This window comes from Ranitomeya variabilis, chromosome 5 (genome assembly GCF_051348905.1).
Source record: "Ranitomeya variabilis isolate aRanVar5 chromosome 5, aRanVar5.hap1, whole genome shotgun sequence".
Taxonomy (NCBI): Eukaryota; Metazoa; Chordata; class Amphibia; order Anura; family Dendrobatidae; genus Ranitomeya; species Ranitomeya variabilis.
Genome location: NC_135236.1, coordinates 505,053,853 through 505,077,839, shown reverse-complemented (window position 1 = coordinate 505,077,839; position 23,987 = coordinate 505,053,853). Strand labels below are relative to the sequence as shown.

The 23,987-nt window shown below is 41.5% G+C and overlaps 1 protein-coding gene across 3 annotated transcripts in view; it reads right to left on the bottom strand.

The window, feature by feature from the left end:
• Positions 1–23,987, bottom strand: part of UNC5A (unc-5 netrin receptor A) — a 650,811-nt gene that overhangs the window by 249,272 nt on the left and 377,552 nt on the right. For all 3 annotated transcript variants that reach the window (XM_077265710.1, XM_077265711.1, XM_077265712.1), the window contains one exon: positions 2,740–2,883. In XM_077265710.1, coding sequence (XP_077121825.1) covers positions 2,740–2,883 — 144 coding nt within the window. The remainder of the gene's footprint in view (positions 1–2,739; positions 2,884–23,987) is intronic.

Below are 23,987 nucleotides of genomic sequence, written 5' to 3'. Positions count from 1 at the left end.
TATTGTATGAGACTGTCAGTGTCTCACTGACTATGCCTGTGAAACTCAGTTTATTGCTGGATCTCAAAGGCCACCATACCCTGTAGTCATCACAGGGTCATCACAGGGTCATCACAGGTTCAGGGTACCATGGTAACCATATTTAACAACTTAAATACCGCTGTTGTGATTGACAGCAGTATTTAACTGGTTAAATGGCCCCAATCAGTTGGAAAACCGGTCGGGTCCGATACTGCAGTGTATCAGTTGTCATGTACAGCTGACACCCATGGGACTCGCCACCGCTCAGCATTGCTATTACTGTTATTGCTATAAGTACCCGCCGTTTTAATGCTTATTGGTGGTCGCTAAGGGGTTAATTTTGGGGCAAAACTTAGCCATATGAGGTTTGATTTTTGTGGAGCAAGTTATAGTTTAGATTACATTATTCAATTTACCATATAATGTAATGAAAATTAAACCAAACCTTCAAGTGAGGCGAAATCATGAACCTTGTTCTGAAATCTTCATACGTGCTTCTGCAGTCAAGTTAAGCTATCTGATGAAATATGTTCAAGTGAGTACTGGTACATAAAGACTGCCAAGAAACAGTGTATTAGGAGCCCCATTCTCACAGCTTAGTTATGGAGTCAGAATAGGGGGCTCACATCCACCTCTAAAACAGAAGGTAGTTGTGCATTATGGTGAGCTATTGAATTTAAAAGGGCCCATACATTGTCTTCTCTTCAGTATGTGTGTGCTTCTGGTAAGATTTATTACTAAAACGCACCCCAACCCCAAAGTTTTTATGGTGTTTTTGTCTTTTTTGTCTGGTGTTTTTGTTCAAAATCAAAGTGGCACTACTACCGCGAAGATGAATACATGTGTCAGTACATAATATTATGGATGCTAAATGTATTGTTTATAAATGACCTTTTGCAAAAAGTTTCTGTTATGCGCACAATTTATATATTCATTTGTAACTTAGTGCCAAAGCAAAAGTAAGCGAGTTATTAAGGTTACTTTGCCATACTGATAGTTCTTTCTTAATTTTATATCCGTTTCCTGCAGCCCATAATACATTTTTAATGTATTTTTTTACCAGTTAATGACATTAGTGAACATTAATTTGGTTTTAAACGTTTTGATAATTGATGCTATAATAGAATGATAATTTGCACTTAAAGATTTTAATTGAATGGTTACATAAATCTCTGCCATCCAGATCCTGATATAGACCTAAGGTGGCTTTGAAAATGTCACCAGTCCACCAGCACCGTTTCCTCGTTATCACTGTTACGGTTGCAATACTTTATTAAAACATCAAATCTACAGTAGTTATATTTCCTGAATTGTTCACTCACTTTTAGAAAGGCTTCTGGCCAGACAGTGTTTTGGGACCCCTCTATTTAGTATGCAGTCAGTTAGCTTTGCTGGATATATCCCTAAGCAAAGCATTTGCATTAGGTCTTGTTTGGTGATTTGATTTTGCTCCAGCGCCACTAAAATATTCTGTACAGATAACTCTGCTTTTTTGGAGATTCTCAAAGCTGCCTTCAAACTGTTCAAGTTTTCAGAGTATTGTTGGAAAAAGAAAGAAGAAATATATTGATCCTTTGAGTCCTGTGAGGATAACCTGCCTGAAGACAGTGTTGAGAGTCTAGTGATTGAGATCACTCCTTCAAAACCTTCAGGCCACAATATAAACCAAAGTGCAAGATTAAAGGACACTTGAAGTAATACGTGTATGAACACAGGTGGAATAATCCAGACGGCGTCTGTATGACCAATAGTTCTGAAATAAGAATCAGCGGCCTCCATGTAACAATATAAAGAAAATTGACTTATTACTGCTCTGTACTATTGATATTATTAAACCAACTCTTCAATCTATTCCATTTAAAGAAGAAAAATGGAACTGCCTGCATAAATTTGATCTAAAAAACAAGGCTCAAAATGAGTCTGTACGTAGATACTGTCTGCCATAGTCACTCATGACACCACCATGTTACAACATTATAATAATATAGATGTTTCGAGTCACAGCATACACTAGGTTCTCACCACATAATGTCATAGGATATAATTACCCTGTCAATAAGAGAGTGTCAGCCAGCTCACCCAAGTTGGGGTCACCAGCAAATACTTGGCTCTGATGAAAAAAAACCACTCCTGCTTGGTAGAAACCATAGGAAAAAGTAGGGATTTTCAGATGTTTTTGGATAAAAAATGTCAAAAAATTGGTTATCCCTACCTCTTTCTATGATTACCCTATGTGGAGTCTTTGCACTCAGCAGGACTGTTTGACTCTTGAAACTCCCATCTCAGAGACCACCATCGATCTAAAGAACAGGGGTTGAGCTACCCCAATCTCATGGCCACAGTCAGTGGAAGGACAGACAAACACACGAGATTCACTTCAAAACATATGGGATTCATTTTTTAACTTCAAAAATAGGTGAGTAAAACATAAATGTCTGAGATACATGGCAGAAATATCTGAGATGGGAAAACCCCATGTATTGATATTCTATAGGCATGTCTGGTGAAATTACTAGTCTATAAACCATTGAAGCTGACTATAATGAGGGTCTGCCTTTAAAACAACACAAATAACATTTTATTTTCCTTTTTTTAACACTTTGTTAGTGTGATAAACTGCCATGAACATGAATAATATAATAATTTATCAAAAGACTTAGATGATTTAAAATGCATTTCATATCAGTAATTACTTAGTGTGCAGCCTAGAATACTTACATGCAATTCGGATAAATGCCTTCTGACTTTTGGAGGTTCCAGAGGAGCTCCAAGCTACACAATGACACCAATATTCTTCCAGTCCAAAAATCTTCTCCACTTGCTGCCTAGAGATGTCAATCCTCACTTCCATTACAGGGAGACCTAAATAATTGAGATAAAAAGATCATCAGTGTACAGTTACAATGTAATAAATAAATGTGTACATTGTATCATAAATCTTTTCATTATACAGTTGTGTTAGGCTGTAACTTGTTTCTACTTCCAACATATCCCAAGATGTATGGTGCAAGATGATAAACAAATATAAAAAAGTATTTGATCCAGTTTATGGCCAACCAGAACCCACATTCTCCCAAGGTTAAACAATGCATAAGTTAAGCTTTCTGCTATCCCTCACCCATAGGTTCACAAGTTTAAAAGTATACATTAGTGTATTCACTTTTCCTAAATGGCACAGGATTGTTCTGAACTGGTATAATGACAAATTAGATAACGTAACAAAATATATATTTTTTACTGAAAATATTCTTTGGACACTGTAGACACGGAAGTCATCGAAACTTGATGAAGATAAAAAAGGACATTCCTTAACCCCTTCACCCCCGGAGCTTTTTCCGTTTTTGTTTTTCGCTCTCCTCCTTCCCAGAGCCATAACTTTTTTATTTTTCAGTTAATATGGCCATGTGAGGGCTTATTTTTTGCGGGACAAGATGTACTTTTGAACAATACCATTGGTTTTACCATGCCATGTAACAAAAAATGGGAAAAAAATTCCAAGTGTGATGAAATTGCAAAAAAAGTGCAATCTCACACTTGTTTTTTGTTTGGCTTTTTTGCTAGGTTCACCAAATGCTAAGACTATCCTGCTATTATGATTCTCCAGGTCATTACGAGTTCATAGACACCAAACATGTCTAGGTTCTCTTTTATTTAAGTGGTAAAAAAAAATTCCAAAGTTTGCTAAAAAAAAAAATGTGCCATTTTCCGATACCCGTAGCATCTTCAATTTTCGTGATCTGGGGTCGGGTGAGTGCTTATTTTTTGCGTGCCGAGCTGGCATTTTTAATTATACCATTTTGGTGCAGATACGTTCTTTTGATCGCCCGTTATTGCATTTTAATGCAATGTTGCGGTGACCAAAAAAACTTAATTTTGGCATTTTGATTTTTTTTCTCTCTACGTCATTTAGTGATCAGGTTAATCCTTTGTTTTTATTGATACATCGGGTGATTCTGAACGCGGTGATACCAAATATGTGTAGGTTTGATTTTTTTTTTAGTGTTTTATTTTGATTCGGGCGAAAGGGGGGTGATTTGAACTTTTATATATATATATATATTTTTTTTTAATATTTTTAAACACTTTTTAAAAATTTTTTGGCATGCTTCAATAGCCTCCTTAGGAGGCTAGAAGCATGCACAACTCGATCGCCTCTGCTACATAGAGGTGAAGCACAGATCACCTCTATGTAGCAGAAATGCAGGGTTGCTTTGAATGCCAACCACAGGGTGGCGCTCAAAGCAATTGGCCATCAACAACCATAGAGGTCTCAAGGAGACCTCTGGTTGTTATGGCAATGCACCGATGACCCCGATCATGTGACGGGGCAGCGGTTTGAGCACTTCTGGCCGTGTGGCCGGGAGCGCTAGTTAAAAGCCGCTGTCAGCGCTTGACAGCGGCATTTAACTAGTTAATGGGCGCTGGCAGATCGCGATTCTGCTCGCGCTCATTGCGCGCACATGTCAGCTGTTCAAAACAACTGACATGTCACAGCTTTGAGGTGGGCTCACCGCCGGAGCCCATCTCAAAGTGGGGGTTCTGCCAGCTGACGTACTATTCTGTCAGCTGGCAGAAAGGGGTTAAGAAAATCGATTAATGAATCAAAATCTGGAAAATTTTTTACAGGGAACTTGTCATGTTGGATAATGCTGTTAAGCCACACAGATAGGGTTAATCTGTAGGTTAATAGCATTAGAAAGGATCTTGGCCACCATACTGAAAGTTAAGCTCCTGTGAGAAAATTAACTTTATTACTTCTGGAAGACATCAAATTTCAGTCATAGGCGAGATTCTCATGTTCAGTATTTGCTCAGTTTTTTACCTCAGTATTTGTAAGCCAAAACCAGGAATGGAGCAATCAGAGGAAAAGTATCATAGAAACACGCCACCACTTCTGTATTTTTCATCCACTCCTGGTTTTGGCTTAGGCTAAGGTAAAATTTTGACCAAATACTGAATGTGTGAATCTGGCCACACAGGCAAGACGACTCGGCTACTGGCACTGCTCGCATCACTGTGAGCGGCTGAAAACACACTCCAACACAATGACTGTAGCCACACCGATATGCCTGTATGGCCGTGGTCACTTGTGGTCACGCGGCCATCAATTCTCTCATGAAAGAGAATCAGGGCCAATTATGCAAATACTCTCAGATTAAACTTTGTCAGAGTCTGGTCCGAGTGTAAGTGCGCTGTTCTCCAATTTTATCGCATGAGAAAATCATGGCTCAGGTGCGGAGAAGATGGAGAAAGTAATTTCTCCATCTCCTCTACTGTCTGTGTCCATGGTAATCGGACTGCACTTGGATGACACTGATGAGACCAAGTGCAGTCCAATGTTTCACCCTCATGAGTAGACTTGTATGTGTGTGTGAGACGAGGCTAAGGGTATGTGTCCACTTTCAGGATGGCCGGCGGTTTGGACGGAGCGGCAAACCTGCTCCGCCCTAAGCCCTGCCCCCTTCTGTGATGCGATGATGCCGGGTGTGTTCATTGCACACATCCGGCCTCATCGCACCCCACACTTAGGGCCCTGTGATATACCTTGCGGCGGCGAAGCGTCGCCGCAAGGTATACGGACATGCTACGATCTTAAAAGACGCACAGCATGTCCGGAATCGCAGGGCCGCCGGGTGCGTGTTACCACGCATAGTGGAGACGGGATTTGATAAAATCCCCCCCACTATGCTGTAACATCTGGACACTACGTGTTTGATGCTGCGGCTCTGCACAGCGTCAAACACGCAGCGTTTCCTGAACATGGACACATACCCTAAGACAGTTTTTGTGTTTTTTAAGAAAAAATGTTAGAACCCCTCTAATCTTTATTTAAGTAAACCCATAAAACCACTTTTTAAGAGAACAGGAAACTATTTAAATGCATTAGTGGTCTGATGTAAGAGAATTTACTTATTGAAATCACATAAAGTTAACTACCTGACAATTTATTATTTTTTAACTACATGAACTTGAAGCTCAGGCTGAAAAGTTGAAGAATTAGTAACTGGTATATAGATTTAGTTTAAAATGTATTCCACATATTTCTATAGACACAACTGAAAATCCAAATCTGCTGCTAGGATTGACAGGTGAACTCTGCTTTTGTATAAGGAGTTAGATTTAAACCAAATTATTTTTTGCTGAAGAGGAGATATGAAAATAAAAAGATGAGGATTAGAGCATGAAGAGCATAAATAAAATAAATCTCATGAATTTAAAGTATACTGTGGTAGAATATAACCTACAAATTCTTAGTAATTGAATAAATGTTCTTTGATCTTTTATTGTTTTGTAGAAGCGGGGATTCGGCTCAGTGTGCCACCATTGTAGCTGCTGGGGTGCATCTTTTGAACTCTCCTCAAGGAAGAGTAAGCAGAGTTCAATGCGGGAATTTGCAGATTTAAATATAAAGGATTTCTTTTTTTTGGCCCATATTCACAGAAAAAATACTGTAAATTTAATATATTAAGTTGGTGGATGATATCTCATGTGTCAGAAAGTATATCAGGTTACTTGTCTTCATATACATAAATGTTTCCACTCTTATCTTTTCTTGACTTTTGCTAAGAGCACATTTATATTATGTTAATGCTCCGTACTGAGTGTTTTGTCAGAAGGTTACATTGTAATACCCGAACACAGTATTCAAAGTTAGCCCATGCTGTATCCATTTAATTTATTGAGTGAGCCTGATTTGTTCTCCCAACCAGTGTCCATTTTTTGTCGTGACAGATGGCTAATAATTAGGGATGAGTGCACGTACTTGGTGATACACGAATATCACTCTGGGTGCTCAGGTGTGCTCGGCACTCAGTGAGCATTGACTGGTGCTCAGATTTGAAGCTTGGATTCCCTACACAGCCAATAAACATGCAGGGATTGCCTGCCAGTCACTGTAATGCCGTAGCCATCTTGGTAGTGACATTACTGTGATTGGCTGGCCACATTGCCTGAACAAAGATAATAAAAGGGCAGGCGCCACCACGCTTGGCACACTGATGCTATTGCACAGTTCATGGACAGTTCTTATTGGTGGGAGAGAGTGCTTGTCCAGGCCTGTGTGTGCACAGATTAATAAGAGTCCTGAAGTGTTGATACTGTTGCTGATGCTGAACCATCATATTAAAAGTCATTCTAAGGACTAATCCTGTGATTTGCTGTTTATATCAGATATCTTCTGCATTTAGCCCAGGGACAGTTGTAGGAGCAGGGAAAGTGGAAGAATACAGACTCTAGGTAGGGTTAGTGCTTTGCAGCCTGTTGCTAAATATATAGCTGCTGCACATGACCACATTCTTTTTTTTGAGGACTGAAAAAATTGAATATATAGACATTCATACAGTTTAACATACTTAACTTTACATTACGATGTTATATAAAACTTAGAAAAAAGTTATAATATTTTTTACTGGCTTGAATTAGTCACCCATAAAATTTAACATGCTTAGCATATAAAACAAGAAAAAGTTCCAAAATTTCCTCTGGATTCAAGTAGTCACCCATACAGTTTAACTCAGTTACTGTTACATTACGGTGGTATATAAAACTAAAAAAAGTTAAACATTTTTCTGGATTGAACTAGTCATCCATAGAGTTTAATGTGCTTAGTGCTACATTACGGTGGTATATAAAATTAAAAAAAAAGATTTTTAGTTTTTTTCTTGATTCAATTAGTCATCCATACAGTTTAACGTGGTTAATGTCACATAATGGTAGTATATAAAACTCAAAAAAAGTTCAAATATTTTCTCTGGCATCAATTAGTCATCCATACTGTTTAATATGATTAGTGTTACATTATGGAGGGTTATAAAACTCAAAAAAGTTCACATTTTTTCTGGATTCAATTAGGCATCTGTACAGTTGAACGTGGTTAGTGTTTCATTACGGTGGCATATAAAGATAAAAAAGTTCAGTTTTTTTTCTGGATTCAATTGGTTATTCAGTTTATCATGCTTAGTGTTACATTACAGTGGTATATGAAACTCAAAAAAGTTCCTTTTTTTTCTGGATACAATTAGCCATCGATACATTTTAACGTGGTCAGTAGTGTTGAGCGATACCATCCGATACTTGAAAGTATCGGTATCGGAAAGTATCGGCCGATACCGGCAAAGTATCGGATCTAATCCGATACTGATACCCGATACCAATACGAGTCAATGGGACACCAAGTATCGGACGGTATCCTGTATGGTTCCCAGGGTCTGAAGGAGAGGAAACTCTCCTTCAGGCCCTGGGATCCATATCAATGTGTAAAAGAAAGAATTAAAATTAAAAATAGGGATATACTCACCCTCCGACGCAGCCTGGACTTTACCGTCGTAACCGGGAGCCGTTGTACCTAAGAATGCCCGCTTGAAGGGCCTTAGATGAGGTCACTGCGCTCTGATTGGTCCGTAGCGGTCACGTGACCGCTACGCGACCAATCACAAAGCAGTGACGTCACCTAAGGTCTTTCAAGCGCTTGAAATACCTTAGAAGACGTCCGCAGCTTCTGATTGGTCACGTAGCGGTCGCGTGACCGCTACGCGACCAATCACAAAGCAGTGACGTCTTCTAAGGTATTTCAAGCGCTTGAAAGACCTTAGGTGACGTCACTGCTTTGTGATTGGTCGCGTAGCGGTCACGCGACCGCTACGGACCAATCAGAGCGCAGTGACCTCATCTAAAGCCCTTCAAGCGCGCATTCTTAGGTACAATGGCTCCCGGTTACGGCGGTAAAGTCCAGGAGCCGCCGGAGAGGTGAGTATATCCCTATTTTTTATTTTAATTCTTTATTTTACACATTGATATTAATCCCGATACCGATTCCCGATACCACAAAAGTATCGGATCTCGGTATCGGAATTCCGATACCCGCAAGTATCGGCCGATACCCGATACTTGCGGTATCGGAATGCTCAACACTAGTGGTCAGTATTATATTGCATTGGTATATAAAACTCCAAAAAAGTTCATTTTTTTCAGGATTCAATTAGTCATCCATAGTCTTCAATGCACTACTTAGTGTTACATTACGATGGAATAAAGAACTAAAAAAAAAATTAACTATTTTTTCTGCATTCAATTAGTAATCCATGCAGTTTAACATGATTATTGTTACATTACGGAGCTACTGTATATAAAACTAAAAAAAAAAGCATTCAAAATTGTTTTCTGGATACAATTGTTCATCCATAAACTTTAACACAACTGCTTAGTGTTACATTACCGTGGTATACAAAACTAAAAAAAAACACCACGTCTGAAGCCACACTGCTGCAAACAGGTGGTCGGTTATATAGCAGATAATGCTTCCAGCATGCTTGGCAGCCCCACACAGTCTTCCACATGGTTCAGCCTCACCAGCTGACAGTCTGGGTCACTTAATCCTCACTCTGATCCTCCTTCCTTCCAACATGTTGAGTCCTAGAAGAACAGTGATCCCACACTAGGTCACTCCAGAAAGCTTGTGAAACATAATCTATTGATTGTGGCCTCTCACCCTGCATGTTCCAAGAGGGACCGAAGGAGATCCTGTTTAGTTATGCACAAAACGTAGAGGAGCCACGGTCACAAGAAGATGATGGTGTGCAATGATACCTTTTGTCTAAGGAGGAAGATGATTATGAGACACAGTTGGCAATAAGTCAGGTTGTTAAGTCAGCAAGTCAGGAGGACCAGGGTGCAGCGATGGAAGGCGAGGTGGTAGATGACAAAGTCAATGACCCAACCTGGGAAGCTGGCATACAGAGTTAGGCCAACAGCACAGAGGGGGAGGGATCGGCAGCACAGAAATAGGCAGGAAGAGGCAGTGGGGTGAATAGAGGGAGATGGTGGCCAACTATTCCGCAGAGCACGGACACTTGTGAATTTCTTCCATTTCAATATGATTGCTTGCACAGTGCACCTTGGGATGTTTAAAGTTTAGGAAATCATTTTGTATCCAAATCTGGCTTTAAACTTCTCCACAACAGTATCAAGGACCTGCCTGTTGTGTTCCTTGGTCTTTATGATGCTCTCTGTGCTTCAAGCAGAGCCCTGAGACTATCACAGAGCAGGTGCATTTATACAGAGACTTGATTACATACAGGCGGATTATATGTATCATCATTAGGCATTTAGGACAACATTGGATCATTCAGAGATCCACAATGAACTTCTGGAGTGAGTTTGCTGCACTGAAAGTAAAGGTGCCAAATAATATTGCACACCCCACTTTTCAGTTTTTGAATTTCCCAAAAAATTTAAAATAACCAATAAATTTCGTTCAACTTCACAATTGTGTTCCACTTGTTGATTCTTCACCAAAAAATTACATTTGGTATCTTTATGTTTGAAGCATGATATGTGGGAAAAGGTTGAAAAGTTCCAAGGGGCCGAATACTTTCGCAAGGCACTGTACATGAGGCACACCAGTTGTTTCCTTCAATGACCTATGGGTGACTGGATGACCATCCTTATAATTTATTCCTGGCTTTGAACTGTGTGCAAAGCTTTTATGAGTGTAGAAGTGCCACAACGGTTATTTCTTAATTTTTTTTATGAGGCACTCCACTTGGTGCTTTTAAGGCTACTTTCACACTTCCGTTGCAAACCATTGGCCCGACGTACCGACGGACGTTGTGCTAAATTTAGCACAACGTGGGCAGCGGATGCAGTTTTACAATGCATCCGCTGCCCATTGTGATGAGCGGGGAGGAGGGGGCGGAGTTCCGGCCATTCATGCGCGGTCGGAAATGGCAGACACGTCGCACAAAAAAAGTTACATTCAACTTTTTTGTGCTACGCGTCCGCCAAAACACGACGGATCTTTCGCACGACGGATGCGATGTCTGCCCATCCGTCGCAATCCGTAGCTAATACAAGTCTATGGGCAAAAAACGCATCCTGCAAGCACATTTGCAGGATCCATTTTTTGCCCATAACGACGGATTGCAACGGAGCCCAGAAGATGGAAGTGTGAAAGTAGCCTAAGGGTGTATGGATGACCCTGCTTTTTGGCAGGCTTTGCACTTAGTGCATAGCCTTTATGAGTCTTGGAGAACCACTACATAACAATTTGAACAGGATGTGTATGAAGCCCTCCTTTATGTATAATACAGGGTATATCTGAGTCCTTCTTCTATGAAATGTTTGGCAGTTCTTGCTTCCTTCATAAATTACACTGACATTTCCAATGTTTTAAAACAAATTAAAATGTTGGTTTACTAAAATTATTATTTTTTCAAATCATTTTAAAATTTTGTCTTAAATACAAGTCATTATACAGGAGGAAAGGTTTCTTAACATTTTTTCCCTGTAAACTCCAGTTTCTCATTGATTTTGAATGTTTTGTTGTCAGTTCTTAATGTGGAGTAAAAATGTGACACAATTATTCTCAGCAGCATCAGGAAGTCAGAGATTCTTTCAGGGGTCTTTCTCATGCTGTTCTCCGTCCAGTCAGCACTTTTTCCATATATAGATAGATAGATAGATAGATAGATAGATAGATAGATAGATTTACAGAGATAGATAGATAGATAGATAGATATACAGTAGATACATATGTACATACAGTATATATAAGATAACTTGCAGATCACCGCTAGTGCGACCATTGGGACCCTCAGCAATTTGGAAAGTTGGATCTTTGGAATGGTGATAGCTTGTTATGGGAATAACCATAAACATTTGTATTATAGCTAATGGATGGTGTGAAGTATTACAGCGGAGTGATCATGCAGAATTCCACTCCTGCCACCACACGACACCAGAGAGATTAAGTGGAATCCCACCGCTGCCATGATATGTGAAGAACCCGCACCTCACGACTCCACCTGACATCACTAGTATATCGGAGTAATCATATGTTGTCTTCTCACTTGTACCAGTGAGACCCCCTGGGGAAACGTGAGGGAAACTTGGCACAGTTTTATCTTGAGCAGCTGTAATAATTATAGGGGATAACTCAGGAGACTCTTTGCATGGAACAAGACAACTACAGGACACAATTTTATAAGTGGTAAAGTGTATATTAACACACGGTGATTCAAACAGGTGCAGAGAGAAACTCAAGTCCACAACACTTGGTGTAAATATTAAACGTAGCTTAGCAGTCTATAGGAAACTTCAGAGGAAAATGCAATCAAGCAGAAAGTCTATGAAGCACAGTTATTATTGAGGATACTTGACACGAATAAGTCCTTGTCTTACTCCAAACACAGATAGATAAGCTTATAAGGCAGTTCAAATCATATCTTAGCTCAACCAGGGAGGCCTGGTTAATAGTCTCAGGTTTTTGCAGAGCATAAACAGCTTACATGTCCAGCAAGTGAGATGGAAGTAAACACGAGCAGCAAATGAAGGAGGATTACTGGAAATTGGTGTATGCAGCAGAGGTTTTACCTGCAGGCTCTTTGGAAGGAAGGGAAAAGTTAGTAATACGGTTATATGCAGCAAATTTCTCCTGCCTACGCTCAGTAAGGCGAATGTCTATGCGCACACAATGCTGTATAAATGTCTCTAGCTCTTGTGGTGACTCAGAGCGAGCAAGTTCATCTTTTATAATACAGACAGACCCCTTTTTAAAAATAGGCAATTGTGCATAACTGTCCCAATTGGTATCTACCGCTAATCTCCTGAATTCAGTGGCATACTCAATAACAGAATGTTTAGCCTGGCGTAAAGACAACAAAGCAGATTCAGCGGTTGCACGGTGATTAGGGTCATCAAACATTAATGCCATAGCGGCCAAGAAATCATCCAAGTTATTTAACCATGGGTCACGAGACTCAATCATCGGATTTGCCCAGGCGAGCGCTCGTGAGGTCAGTAGCATTATTACACAAAATACTTTGGATCTATCAGTAGGAAAATGGTCAGCATGCACATCAAAATATAGCATACATTGATTCACAAAGCCACAAAATTTGTCACGATCACCATTAAATCTGAATGGGGCAACTTAGGTGGGCTAGCTGGTGGCGGTTGCCCAGAGGGTAAAGTCACTTGTGCAGCTATTTGCGTGCTTATGTCCTGAAAAGCCCGTCCATACTGGGACTCTATGCCAGCAAGTTTGTTTTCCTGGGCTGCCATGCGATTGCTTAAGTCCTGCAAAGTTTGTCCAAACACGTGTTGATTGTGCTCAAAGCTTCCAAACTTCTTTTGCAGACCTTCCACATCTTTCTGCAGTGATCTAATTATGGAAAACACCTGCTCTAATCTGCTCTCTTCAGTCATTGTTCCAGCAGTCTCCTTTTTTTATGGCTAGAGTATCCTGTAATAATTATAGGGGATAACTCAGGAGACTCTTTGCATGAAACAAGACAACTACAGGACACAGTTTTATAAGTGGTAAAGTGTATATTAACACACGGTGATTCAAACAGGTGCAGAGAGAAACTCAAGTCCACAACGCTTGGTGTAAATATTAAATGTAGCATAGCAGTCTATAGGAAACTTCAGAGGAAAATGCAATCAAGCAGAAAGTCTATGAAGCACAGTTATTCTTGAGGATACTTGACACAAATAAATCCTTGTCTTTCTCCAAACACAGATAGATAAGCTTATAAGGCAGTTCAAATCATATCTTAGCTTAACCAGGGAGGCCTGGTTAATAGTCTCAGGTTTTTGCAGAGCAGAAACAGCTTAAATGTCCAGCAGTGAGATGGAAGTAAACACGAGCAGCAAATGAAGGAGGATTACTGGAAACTGGTGTATGGAGCAGGAACTCAGAGCAGAGTAGCAGGATCACCACATAGGTTCACAGGAGCAGGTATATAGCCAGGGAGTAATCAGAGGTCAGGAGCTGGATGCAAGGCAGAATACTCTAGCACAGACTGAAGGCTGGGGTGGAGTTTTATAGCAGGAAGACACAGTGCACATGAGACCAAATACGCCATCTTGGAAAAGGGCAGTAATGCACAAAAGGTAAAAAATGTTCAGAGTCCTGACAGCAGCATGTTGACAGCTGAAAAAATGCAGGGGCATTCTTCTTGTCGAATGGCATCACTATGGACTAGAACAGCTAGTGCCCCCCCTTTAGAAGTGAACAGCAAGCGTGTCAAAGTGAGAGAACAAGCACATGGCCTTGCACAAGCATTTAACCCTTTTGTCGGTTACTCCCTCTTCCACCCAAAAAAAGTCCCCTGAGGGTTTGTAGCTAAAACTCCCCAAAATGATGAATGATCATAACTTCCCAACAGAATGTAATAGGGCGGCGGTTCTGGCACCAGTGGATCCGGCTGGGCTTCCTTTATGCTTTGGGACCAAACATGGCTTTGTTATCTGGCGTCTACTGGTTGTTCTGTGTATCTCCCCACCCTGGGGTGCTAGAATGGATCAAGACCTTCAGCCCATTCCAGAGATCTCGAAATTGTAACCGGTGTGGGCTAGGACATATGATAACTTTATATTCTCTTTATAACTCTTTTTGAAATCCTGCATTACTGGAAGAAGTTTGAATGAACCAGTCACGCAGTGTAGGCTCCACAGGTGGTCATCCTGTATGTGCTTGGATACTAGCTGGTGGGTCTGGACCACCTGCTGAGCCATGTGTCCTGTTACAGCCACACATATTGAATGAGGATTGTAAGTTGCCATTAAATACCCCCATAGTCTTCACAGACAGCATCCTCCATTTCACCTCATTGGATATGCACATTTTTTGTTTCATGTTTAGCATCTTGCACTGAATACTTAGAAATATATTTGGTTTAGACACAAGAATTGATACATAAAACCACACACATATATTTCATTTATGTACATACAGGTGCATCTCACAAAATTAGAATATCATCAAAAAGTTAATTTATTTCAGTTCTTCAATACAAAAAGTGAAACTCATATATTAGATAGAGTCATTACAGAGTGATGTATTGTAAGTGTTTATTTCTGTTAATGTTGATGATTATGACTTACAGCCAATGAAAACCCAAAAGTCATTATCTCAGTAAATTAGAATACTTTTTAACACCAGCATGAAAAAAATATTTTAAAATACAAAAATGTATATTCAGCAAATGCACTCAGTACTTGATCGGGACTCCTTTGGCATAAATTACTGCATGGGTGCATTGTGGCATGTAAGCAATCAGCCTGTGGCACCGCTGAGGTGTTATGAAAGCTCAGGTTGCTTTGATAGCAACATTCAGCTTGTCTGCATTGTGGGGTCTAGTGTCTCTCATCTTCCTCTTTGAAATACCCCATATACTATCTATGGGGTTAAGGTCAGGTGAGTTTGCTGGCCAATCAAGCACAGTGATACTGTTGTTTTTAAACTAGGTATTGGTAGTTTTGGCAGTGTGCACAGGTGCCAAGTCTTGCTGGAGAACGAAATTTCCATCTCCAAAAAGGTTGTCTGAAGAGGGAAGCATGAAATGCTCTAAAATTTCCTGGTAGACAGCTGTGCTGACTTTGGTCTTGATAAAACACAGTGCACCTATACCAGCAGATGACATAGCTCCCCAAATCATCACTTATTGTGGAAACTTCACACTAGACTTCAAGCAGCTTGGATTGTCTGCCTCTCCATTCTTCCTCCAGACTCTGGGGCATTGATTTCAAGCTTTTTGGAGATGGAAAATTCATTCTCCAGCAGGACTTGTCACATGTCCACACTGCCAAAAGTACTAATTCTTGGTTTAAATACAACAGTATCACTGTGTTTGATTGGCCAGCAAACTTGTCTGACTCTAACCCAATAATCTATGGGGTATTGTCAAGATGAAAGATGAAAGACATCAGACCCAACATTGCAGACGAGCTGAAGGCTGCTATCAAAGCAACCTGGTCTACCATAACATCTCAGCAGTGCCACAGACCAATTGCCTCCATGCCACGCCGCATTGATGCAGTAACTGATGCAAAAGGAGCCCCGACCAAGTATTGAGTGCACTTACTGAACATACATTTCAGTAGGCCAACATTTCAGATTTTAAAATAATTTTTTCAAGCTGGTGTTATAAAGTATTCTAATTTACTGAGATAATGACTTTTGGGTTTTCATTGGCTGTAAGGCATAATCATTAACATTAACAGAAATAAACACTTGAAATGCATCACTCTATTTGTAATGACTATCTAATGTATGAGTTTCATTTTTTATATTGAAGAACTGAAATACATTAACTTTTTGATGATATTCTAATTTTGTGAGATGCACCTGTATTTTATATACTGAACAGAGGATGCCACCCACGACAATTTCTTCTTTTGCTGAATGTGACCTTGAATCAATTATCAAGATTGAGTCTACTGCTACTCACTCATTAAACAATAGTATTATTTCTGCTCTAAATGGCTGAATACAACAGGCACTGTATGGAAGCATTATTTGACATTATATGTCAATTTTTGGACATAAATTTTTAGGAAAAATTATTGCTTAAATTGCCCGCAATACCAGAAACAGAATTAACATATTGGCTTTCCACCCTGTCTCATACATAAGTTTGCAAAAACCTATACCCCTTTATGAAATCAATGCAGATTGATAAAGCATATAGATGGAAATTGTCTTGATGGGACAATCCTTTAAAGAATAATTGTTGTTTTTATTTTCATTTTATAAATCGATAATACACAGGAAAATAAGCAACTTGGTGATATATTCTATAAGAGAAATAAGCTTATTTCTCCTACAGGATTGATCTTTCGCTCTCATTCCATGGTTAAAATATGTTTTTAGTCAAAACAGATTTTCAAATTACTTAAATGACATATGGTGCTCTTAAAATTATATTGGTGGATAGAGGAACTAGAGGCAGACAGACATTCTCCTGCAAGTTCCAATAAAATGACGGTTAAGGCGTAGTCAGGAGGTCGAATAACATGAACGACGATTGCATTGCAATGCTCGAACTGGCCATCAGCTCTCCTGACCCAAGTCTGACAGCTGCATAGAAATACATGAAGCTGTCATGCTCAGGTCAGGAGAGCCGACTACCAGCCCAAGCATTGCGATGCGATCGTCGTCTGTGTTATACGGCCTTCTGACTGCACCCTTAGGGTACTGTCACACAGTGGCACTTTTGTCGCTACGACGGTACGATCCGTGACGTTCCAGCGATATCCATACGATATCGCTGTGTCTGACACGCAGCAGCGATCAGGGACCCTGCTGAGAATCGTACGTCGTAGCAGATCGTTTGGAACTTTCTTTCGTCGCTGGATCTCCCGCTGTCATCGTTGGATCGGTGTGTGTGACACCGATCCAACGATGCGTTCGCTTGTAACCAGGGTAAACATCGGGTTACTAAGCGCAGGGCCGCGCTTAGTAACACGATGTTTACCCTGGTTACCATCGTAAAAGTAAAAAAAAAAAAAACCATACATACTCACATTCCGGTGTCCATCAGGTCCCTTGCAGTCTGCTTCCCGCTCTGACTGACTGCCGGCCGTAAAGTAAGAGCAGAGCACAGCTGTGACGTCACCGCTGTGATCTGCTTTCACTTTACGGCGGCACTCAGTCAGAGCGGGAAGCAGACTGCAAGGGACCTGACGGACACCGGAATGTGAGTATGTACTGTTTTTTTTTTTTTACTTTTACGATGGTAACCAGGGTAAACATCGGGTTACTAAGCGCGGCCCTGCGCTTAGTAACCCGATGTTTACCCTGGTTACCCGGGGCCTTCGGCATCATTGGTCGCTGGAGAGCGGTCTGTGTGACAGCTCTCCAGCGACCACACAACAACTTTCCAACGATCACGGCCAGGTCGTATCGCTGGTCGTGATCGTTGGAAAGTTGCAGAGTGTGACAGTACCCTTACAGTCATCCATAGATTGTTATCATCTCCTATCTCAGTAATAGAAAAATCTGTATTCACTAAAGTGAGATTTTATCCATAAATTGAGAATATTGAAAATTAAAGATCAGTTCAGGAGGAGAAACAGTGTTAGACTGGGGTACCAAGGGCTCTTCAGTAATACTGAATCTGGGGATCCACTCCTTAGCTACAAATAAATATTATTGGCTGGGAATGGAGGATACTATATGGATTTTATGTTGTGAGGACACATAATTGAATCCTAATTAACCATACATCTATTTTCAGCAAGCCAGGAAGAATAGACTGTTATCTATATGTTGACTTCTGAATTTATGCACTTTTTCTTCAGTTGGCAAAAGTCTAAATTGTTGGCTCTTGTTCCATACAGTGTCATAAAACAATGGTGTTTGCTGATATGCTGATTACACATTGTCGAGGCCAGCAAGTTTGTTGACTTGAAAAATAGAGAAGGAAAAATATGGAAATAGATTAGATAATCAAACAATGTGGGTTAGTCTTATCACCATTCTTCCCCTTTAGCTGTGAATACTAGATGAAGGATGGTTGTTAACTATAAAAGAAGTTATGTACCTTTGCAATATGTGCCAGTGATGCAGCCAAGACATCAAGACATACAAAAATCCTGATACTCTCTACAGGTCAGTAGCCATGGCTCCATCACGAGGGATACTGATTTTTCATTTTACAGTATGACAGCTTAGGGGACCATTGAGTGAAGATGCTTTCCTTATGCAGTTGGTAGAAATTCAATTTCAATAGTGTCTGTAGTTCCGACATTATACAGATTACAACACTTCCCTCATTTCACTCATTTACATCTCTAATTAACCTTTATCAGTCTCACCTCCACTGCTCACTAGATTCACATGCTTACATGGTTGAGCTGTAAATATGTAGAGTATTCAATGAGCAGAACTCTTATGTGAAGCAGCTGCTGATCTGAGGACATAGCGCGTACATCACCACAGACATTGAAATTGCTTTTTGTACATTGATACCGCCAAAGATAATTTACTCTGTCTCCGATAACTTGCTCACGCATGGTTGTGCTATTTCTCTGTGGGATTGGTGCTTGTCTGCTGGATCCAAGGGCCGATTTTCATTAAGTAAGAAGTAACCTCTTAGTAAATGAAGACAAAACTAGATGAGAAGTGATTTTACTCAAACAAGCACTGTGATTTGTGAATAATATCTACTTAAATGTCTTTATATTTCTGTGAGTGCGTTGCCATAGCTGTTTGCGGTGGGTGTATATGAGCTTTTTATCTCCACCACATTCTGCTCTACAATCTTTTTTGGGATAGTTATACAGTATTATTTGTGGCGCGCAGCTGTGTAGTGTTGGCATTTTTATTCATTATCCAAAATCACTAAGGAAAAACAGACAAAATTAGGAGGTGACCTATTGCCCTATGGAACATTCTGGATGATTATCACTTTTGGTATTAGAATATTTTCCTCTGGACAATGGCATGAGCTATGTCAGCAAAGCACTTCAGGCAGAATGTCACATGCAGTAAATCTTGGTCAGTAATGCTGTCCTAAGTTGACCTGTATTTTCCAAGATCTATTCAATCTGAAGAGAATTAAACAAGATGGGTGAAAAATATATGATCGCTGGGGAACTGACTGCTGAGACCCTCACTAATCCAGAGAATGGGGTGTTATAGATTTGTCCGACTTCAGCAGAAGTAACAGCAATCAGACATTTGTGGAAGAAGCCAGAGTTTATTTGAGACATACAGACTTGTCCTAAGATGGCTTCTATACTACAGAGTGACAAAATAAACAAGAGAAAACTGTTAAGATAAACTACATATTATTAACCCCCTAATGACCACCGATACGCCTTTTAACGGCATCAGTTAGAGGTACTTAATCCTCAGCGCCCCTTTTAAATGGTGCTGAGAAATAAGGGTATAGAGCCCCCCAGCATTTGAAAATCTGCGGGGTCTCGGCTATATCTACAGAAGGAGAGAGAAATGGTGTCCCCTGAGCCTCCCTCCTCTCGGTGCCTCCAGTATCTTTGTCCTTCTGCCCTCGGCGTCTTCTTCCAGGAAGAAAATGGCGGGCGCATGCGCAGTATGCCCTCTGAGATCTGCTGGCTAGGACCCGGCAACAATAGGAGATTTTTCCTATTGCTTCATTTTGGTCACTGTGATAGACCCTATCACAGTAATCAAAATAAAAAATAGTAAATCAAACCCCTCTTTTCTCACCCCCTTAGTTAGGTAAAAATAATAAAATGAAAAAATATATATATTTTTTTCCATTTTTCCATTATGGTTAGGATTGGGGCTAGGGTTAGGATTAAAGCTAGGTTTAGGGTTGGGGCTAGGGTTGGGGTTGGGGTCAGAGCTAAGGTTAGGATTGGGTTAGAATTAGGGTTGTGGAGCGCCCCCAAACGCAGGGCCACAGGGTACTCGGTACCGGGCCTCTCTGTCTTGGTCCTGGGGTCGTCACGGTGGCTAAACCCGGTCCGTGACCCTGCTAAGGGGCATCCAATGAAAGGTGTGATGATGGTGTGTGGTGCAAGGTGCGATGAATAACGAGGACACAGGGTTGCAGTCTCTTTACCTCTTTACTGAAAGCTTCAGGATCCACAATCCAGAGCACTGCTAACAGGGCTGGCTGAGACCGGCCGGTCTGAAGGCACATCCAGAGTTCCCTTTGCAGGTGGAAATCAGTGCCGACCTTCTAGTGCCTGTGTGTTTTTAGTTCCTTGTTATGATGACCTGGTGGTTAGAAGCACCCGGAATGACCTGATGAGCAAACTAGTAATACAGGACAAGCTCTGGGAAGTGGGAGCTCTGCTGACCGCAACCACTAATCCTATCACAACACACTAGAAATAGCCGTGGAGCGTACCTGACTCTGCCTAGACGCCTCTTCACAGCCTAAGAGCTAACTACCCCTAAAGATAGAAAATTAAGCCTAACTTGCCTCAGAGAAATTCCCCAAAGAAATAGGCAGCCCCCGACACATATTGACTGTGAGTTAAGATGGAAGTCACAAACACAGGAATGAAACAGGTTTCAGCAAAGGAGGCCAGACTTAACTAAACAGATTGAGGATAGAAAAGGTATCTTTGCGGTCAGCACAAAAATCTACAAAAAACCACGCAGAGTGTGCAAAAAAGACCCCCGCACTGACTCACAGTGGGGAGGTGCCACTCTGCATCCCAGAGCTTCCAGCTAGCAAGGCAAAATCATGATAGCAAGCTGGATAAGAAAACAGTGGTGAACAAATAAGCTAGCAGGGACTTAGCTTTTGCTGGAGTAGACAGGTCATCTGAAAGATCCAAGAGAAAACTGAACTAGTACTAGGACATTGACAGCTGGCATCAAGTAACGATCTGAGTGGAGTTAAATAGAGCAACCAGCCAGGACTAAACGAGGTCAGCTGAAGAAGGAACCTCATAACCAGCAGCTCCACTCACAGCCACCAGAGGGAGTCCATGGACAGAACTCACCGAAGTACCATTCCTGACCACAGGAGGGAGTTCGAGAACAGAATTCACAACAGTACCCCCCCTTGAGGAGGGGTCACCGAACCCTCACCAGGGCCCCCAGGCCGATCAGGACGAGCCAAATGAAAGGCACGAACCAGATCGGCAGCATGAACATCAGAGGCAACAACCCAGGAATTATCCTCCTGACCATAACCTTTCCACTTGACCAGGTACTGAAGTTTCCGTCTCGAAATACGAGAATCCAAAATCTTCTCCACCACATACTCCAACTCCCCCTCAACCAACACCGGGGCAGGAGGGTCAAGGGAGGGAACCATAGGAGCCACATATCTCCGCAATAACGACCTATGGAACACATTATGGATGGCGAAAGAAGCTGGAAGGTCCAAACGAAATGACAGAGGATTAAGAATTTCAGAAATCTTATACGGACCAATGAAACGAGGCTTAAACTTAGGAGACGAAACCTTCATAGGAACATAACGAGACGACAACCAAACCAAATCCCCAACACGAAGTCGGGGACCAACACAGCGACGGCAGTTAGCGAAACGTTGAGCCTTCTCCTGGGACAATGTCAAATTGTCCACCACGTGAGTCCAAATTTGCTGCAACCTGTCCACCACAGAATCCACACCAGGACAATCCGAAGACTCAACCTGCCCAGAAGAAAAATGAGGATGGAAACCAGAATTACAGAAAAAAGGCGAAACCAAAGTGGCCGAGCTGGCCCGATTATTAAGGGCGAACTCAGCCAAAGGCAAGAAGGACACCCAATCATCCTGATCAGCAGAAACAAAGCATCTCAGATATGTTTCCAAAGTCTGATTGGTTCGTTCGGTTTGGCCATTTGTCTGAGTATGGAAAGCCGAAGAAAAAGACAAATCAATGCCCATCTTAGCACAAAAGGACCGCCAAAACCTTGAAACAAACTGGGAACCTCTGTCCGACACGATGTTCTCCGGAATGCCATGCAAACGAACCACATGCTGGAAAAACAATGGAACCAAATCGGAGGAGGAAGGCAATTTAGGCAAAGGTACCAAATGGACCATCTTAGAGAAGCGATCACAAACCACCCAGATAACCGACATCCTTTGAGAAACAGGGAGATCTGAAATAAAATCCATGGAAATATGCGTCCAGGGCCTTTTCGGGACCGGCAAGGGCAAAAGCAACCCACTGGCACGAGAACAGCAGGGCTTAGCCCGAGCACAAGTCCCACAGGACTGCACAAAAGAACGCACATCCCGTGACAAGGAAGGCCACCAAAAGGATCTAGCCACCAAATCTCTGGTACCAAAGATTCCAGGATGACCAGCCAACACCGAACAATGAACCTCAGAGATAACTCTACTAGTCCATCTATCAGGAACAAACAGTTTCTCCGCTGGGCAACGGTCAGGTCTATCAGCCTGAAACTCCTGCAGCACCCGCCGCAAATCAGGGGAGATGGCAGACAAAATTACCCCCTCTTTGAGAATACCAGCCGGCTCAGGAACTCCCAGAGAATCAGGCACAAAATTCCTTGAAAGGGCATCAGCCTTCACATTCTTAGAACCTGGAAAGTACGAAACCACAAAATCGAATCGGGAGAAAAACAGCGACCATCGAGCCTGTCTAGGATTCAACCGCTTGGCAGACTCGAGATAAGTCAGATTCTTGTGATCCGTCAAGACCACCACGCGATGCTTGGCTCCTTCAAGCCAATGTCGCCACTCCTCGAACGCCCACTTCATAGCCAACAACTCTCGATTGCCCACATCATAATTGCGCTCAGCAGGCGAAAACTTTCTAGAAAAGAAAGCACATGGTTTCATCACCAAGCCATCAGAACTTCTTTGAGACAAGACAGCCCCTGCTCCAATCTCAGAAGCATCCACCTCGACCTGAAACGGGAGCGAAACATCTGGCTGACACAACACAGGGGCAGAAGAAAAACGACGCTTCAACTCCTGAAAAGCCTCAACGGCCACAGAGGACCAATTGACCACATCCGCACCTTTCTTGGTCAAATCAGTCAATGGTTTAACAACACTAGAAAAATTAGCGATGAAGCGACGGTAAAAATTAGCAAAGCCCAGGAATTTCTGTAGGCTCTTCACAGAAGTAGGCCGAGTCCAATCATAAATGGCCTGAACTTTAACAGGGTCCATCTCGATAGTAGAAGGGGAAAAAATGAAGCCCAAAAATGAAACCTTCTGAACTCCAAAGAGACATTTAGACCCCTTCACAAACAAGGAATTAGCACGAAGGACCTGAAACACCATTCTGACCTGCTTCACATGAGACTCCCAATTGTCCGAAAAGACCAAAATATCATCCAAATATACAATCATGAATCTATCCAGGTACTTTCGGAAGATGTCATGCATAAAGGACTGAAACACAGATGGAGCATTAGAAATCCCGAATGGCATCACCAGGTACTCAAAATGGCCCTTGGCCGTATTAAATGCTGTTTTCCATTCATCGCCCTGTTTAATACGCACAAGATTATACGCCCCTCGAAGATCTATCTTGGTGAACCAACTAGCCCCCTTAATCCGAGCAAACAAATCAGACAGTAGCGGCAAAGGGTACTGAAATTTGACGGTGATTTTATTGAGAAGGCGGTAATCTATACAAGGTCTCAGAGAACCATCCTTCTTGGCCACAAAAAAGAACCCTGCTCCCAACGGTGACGAGGACGGGCGAATATGCCCTTTCTCCAAGGACTCCTTTATATAACTCTGCAT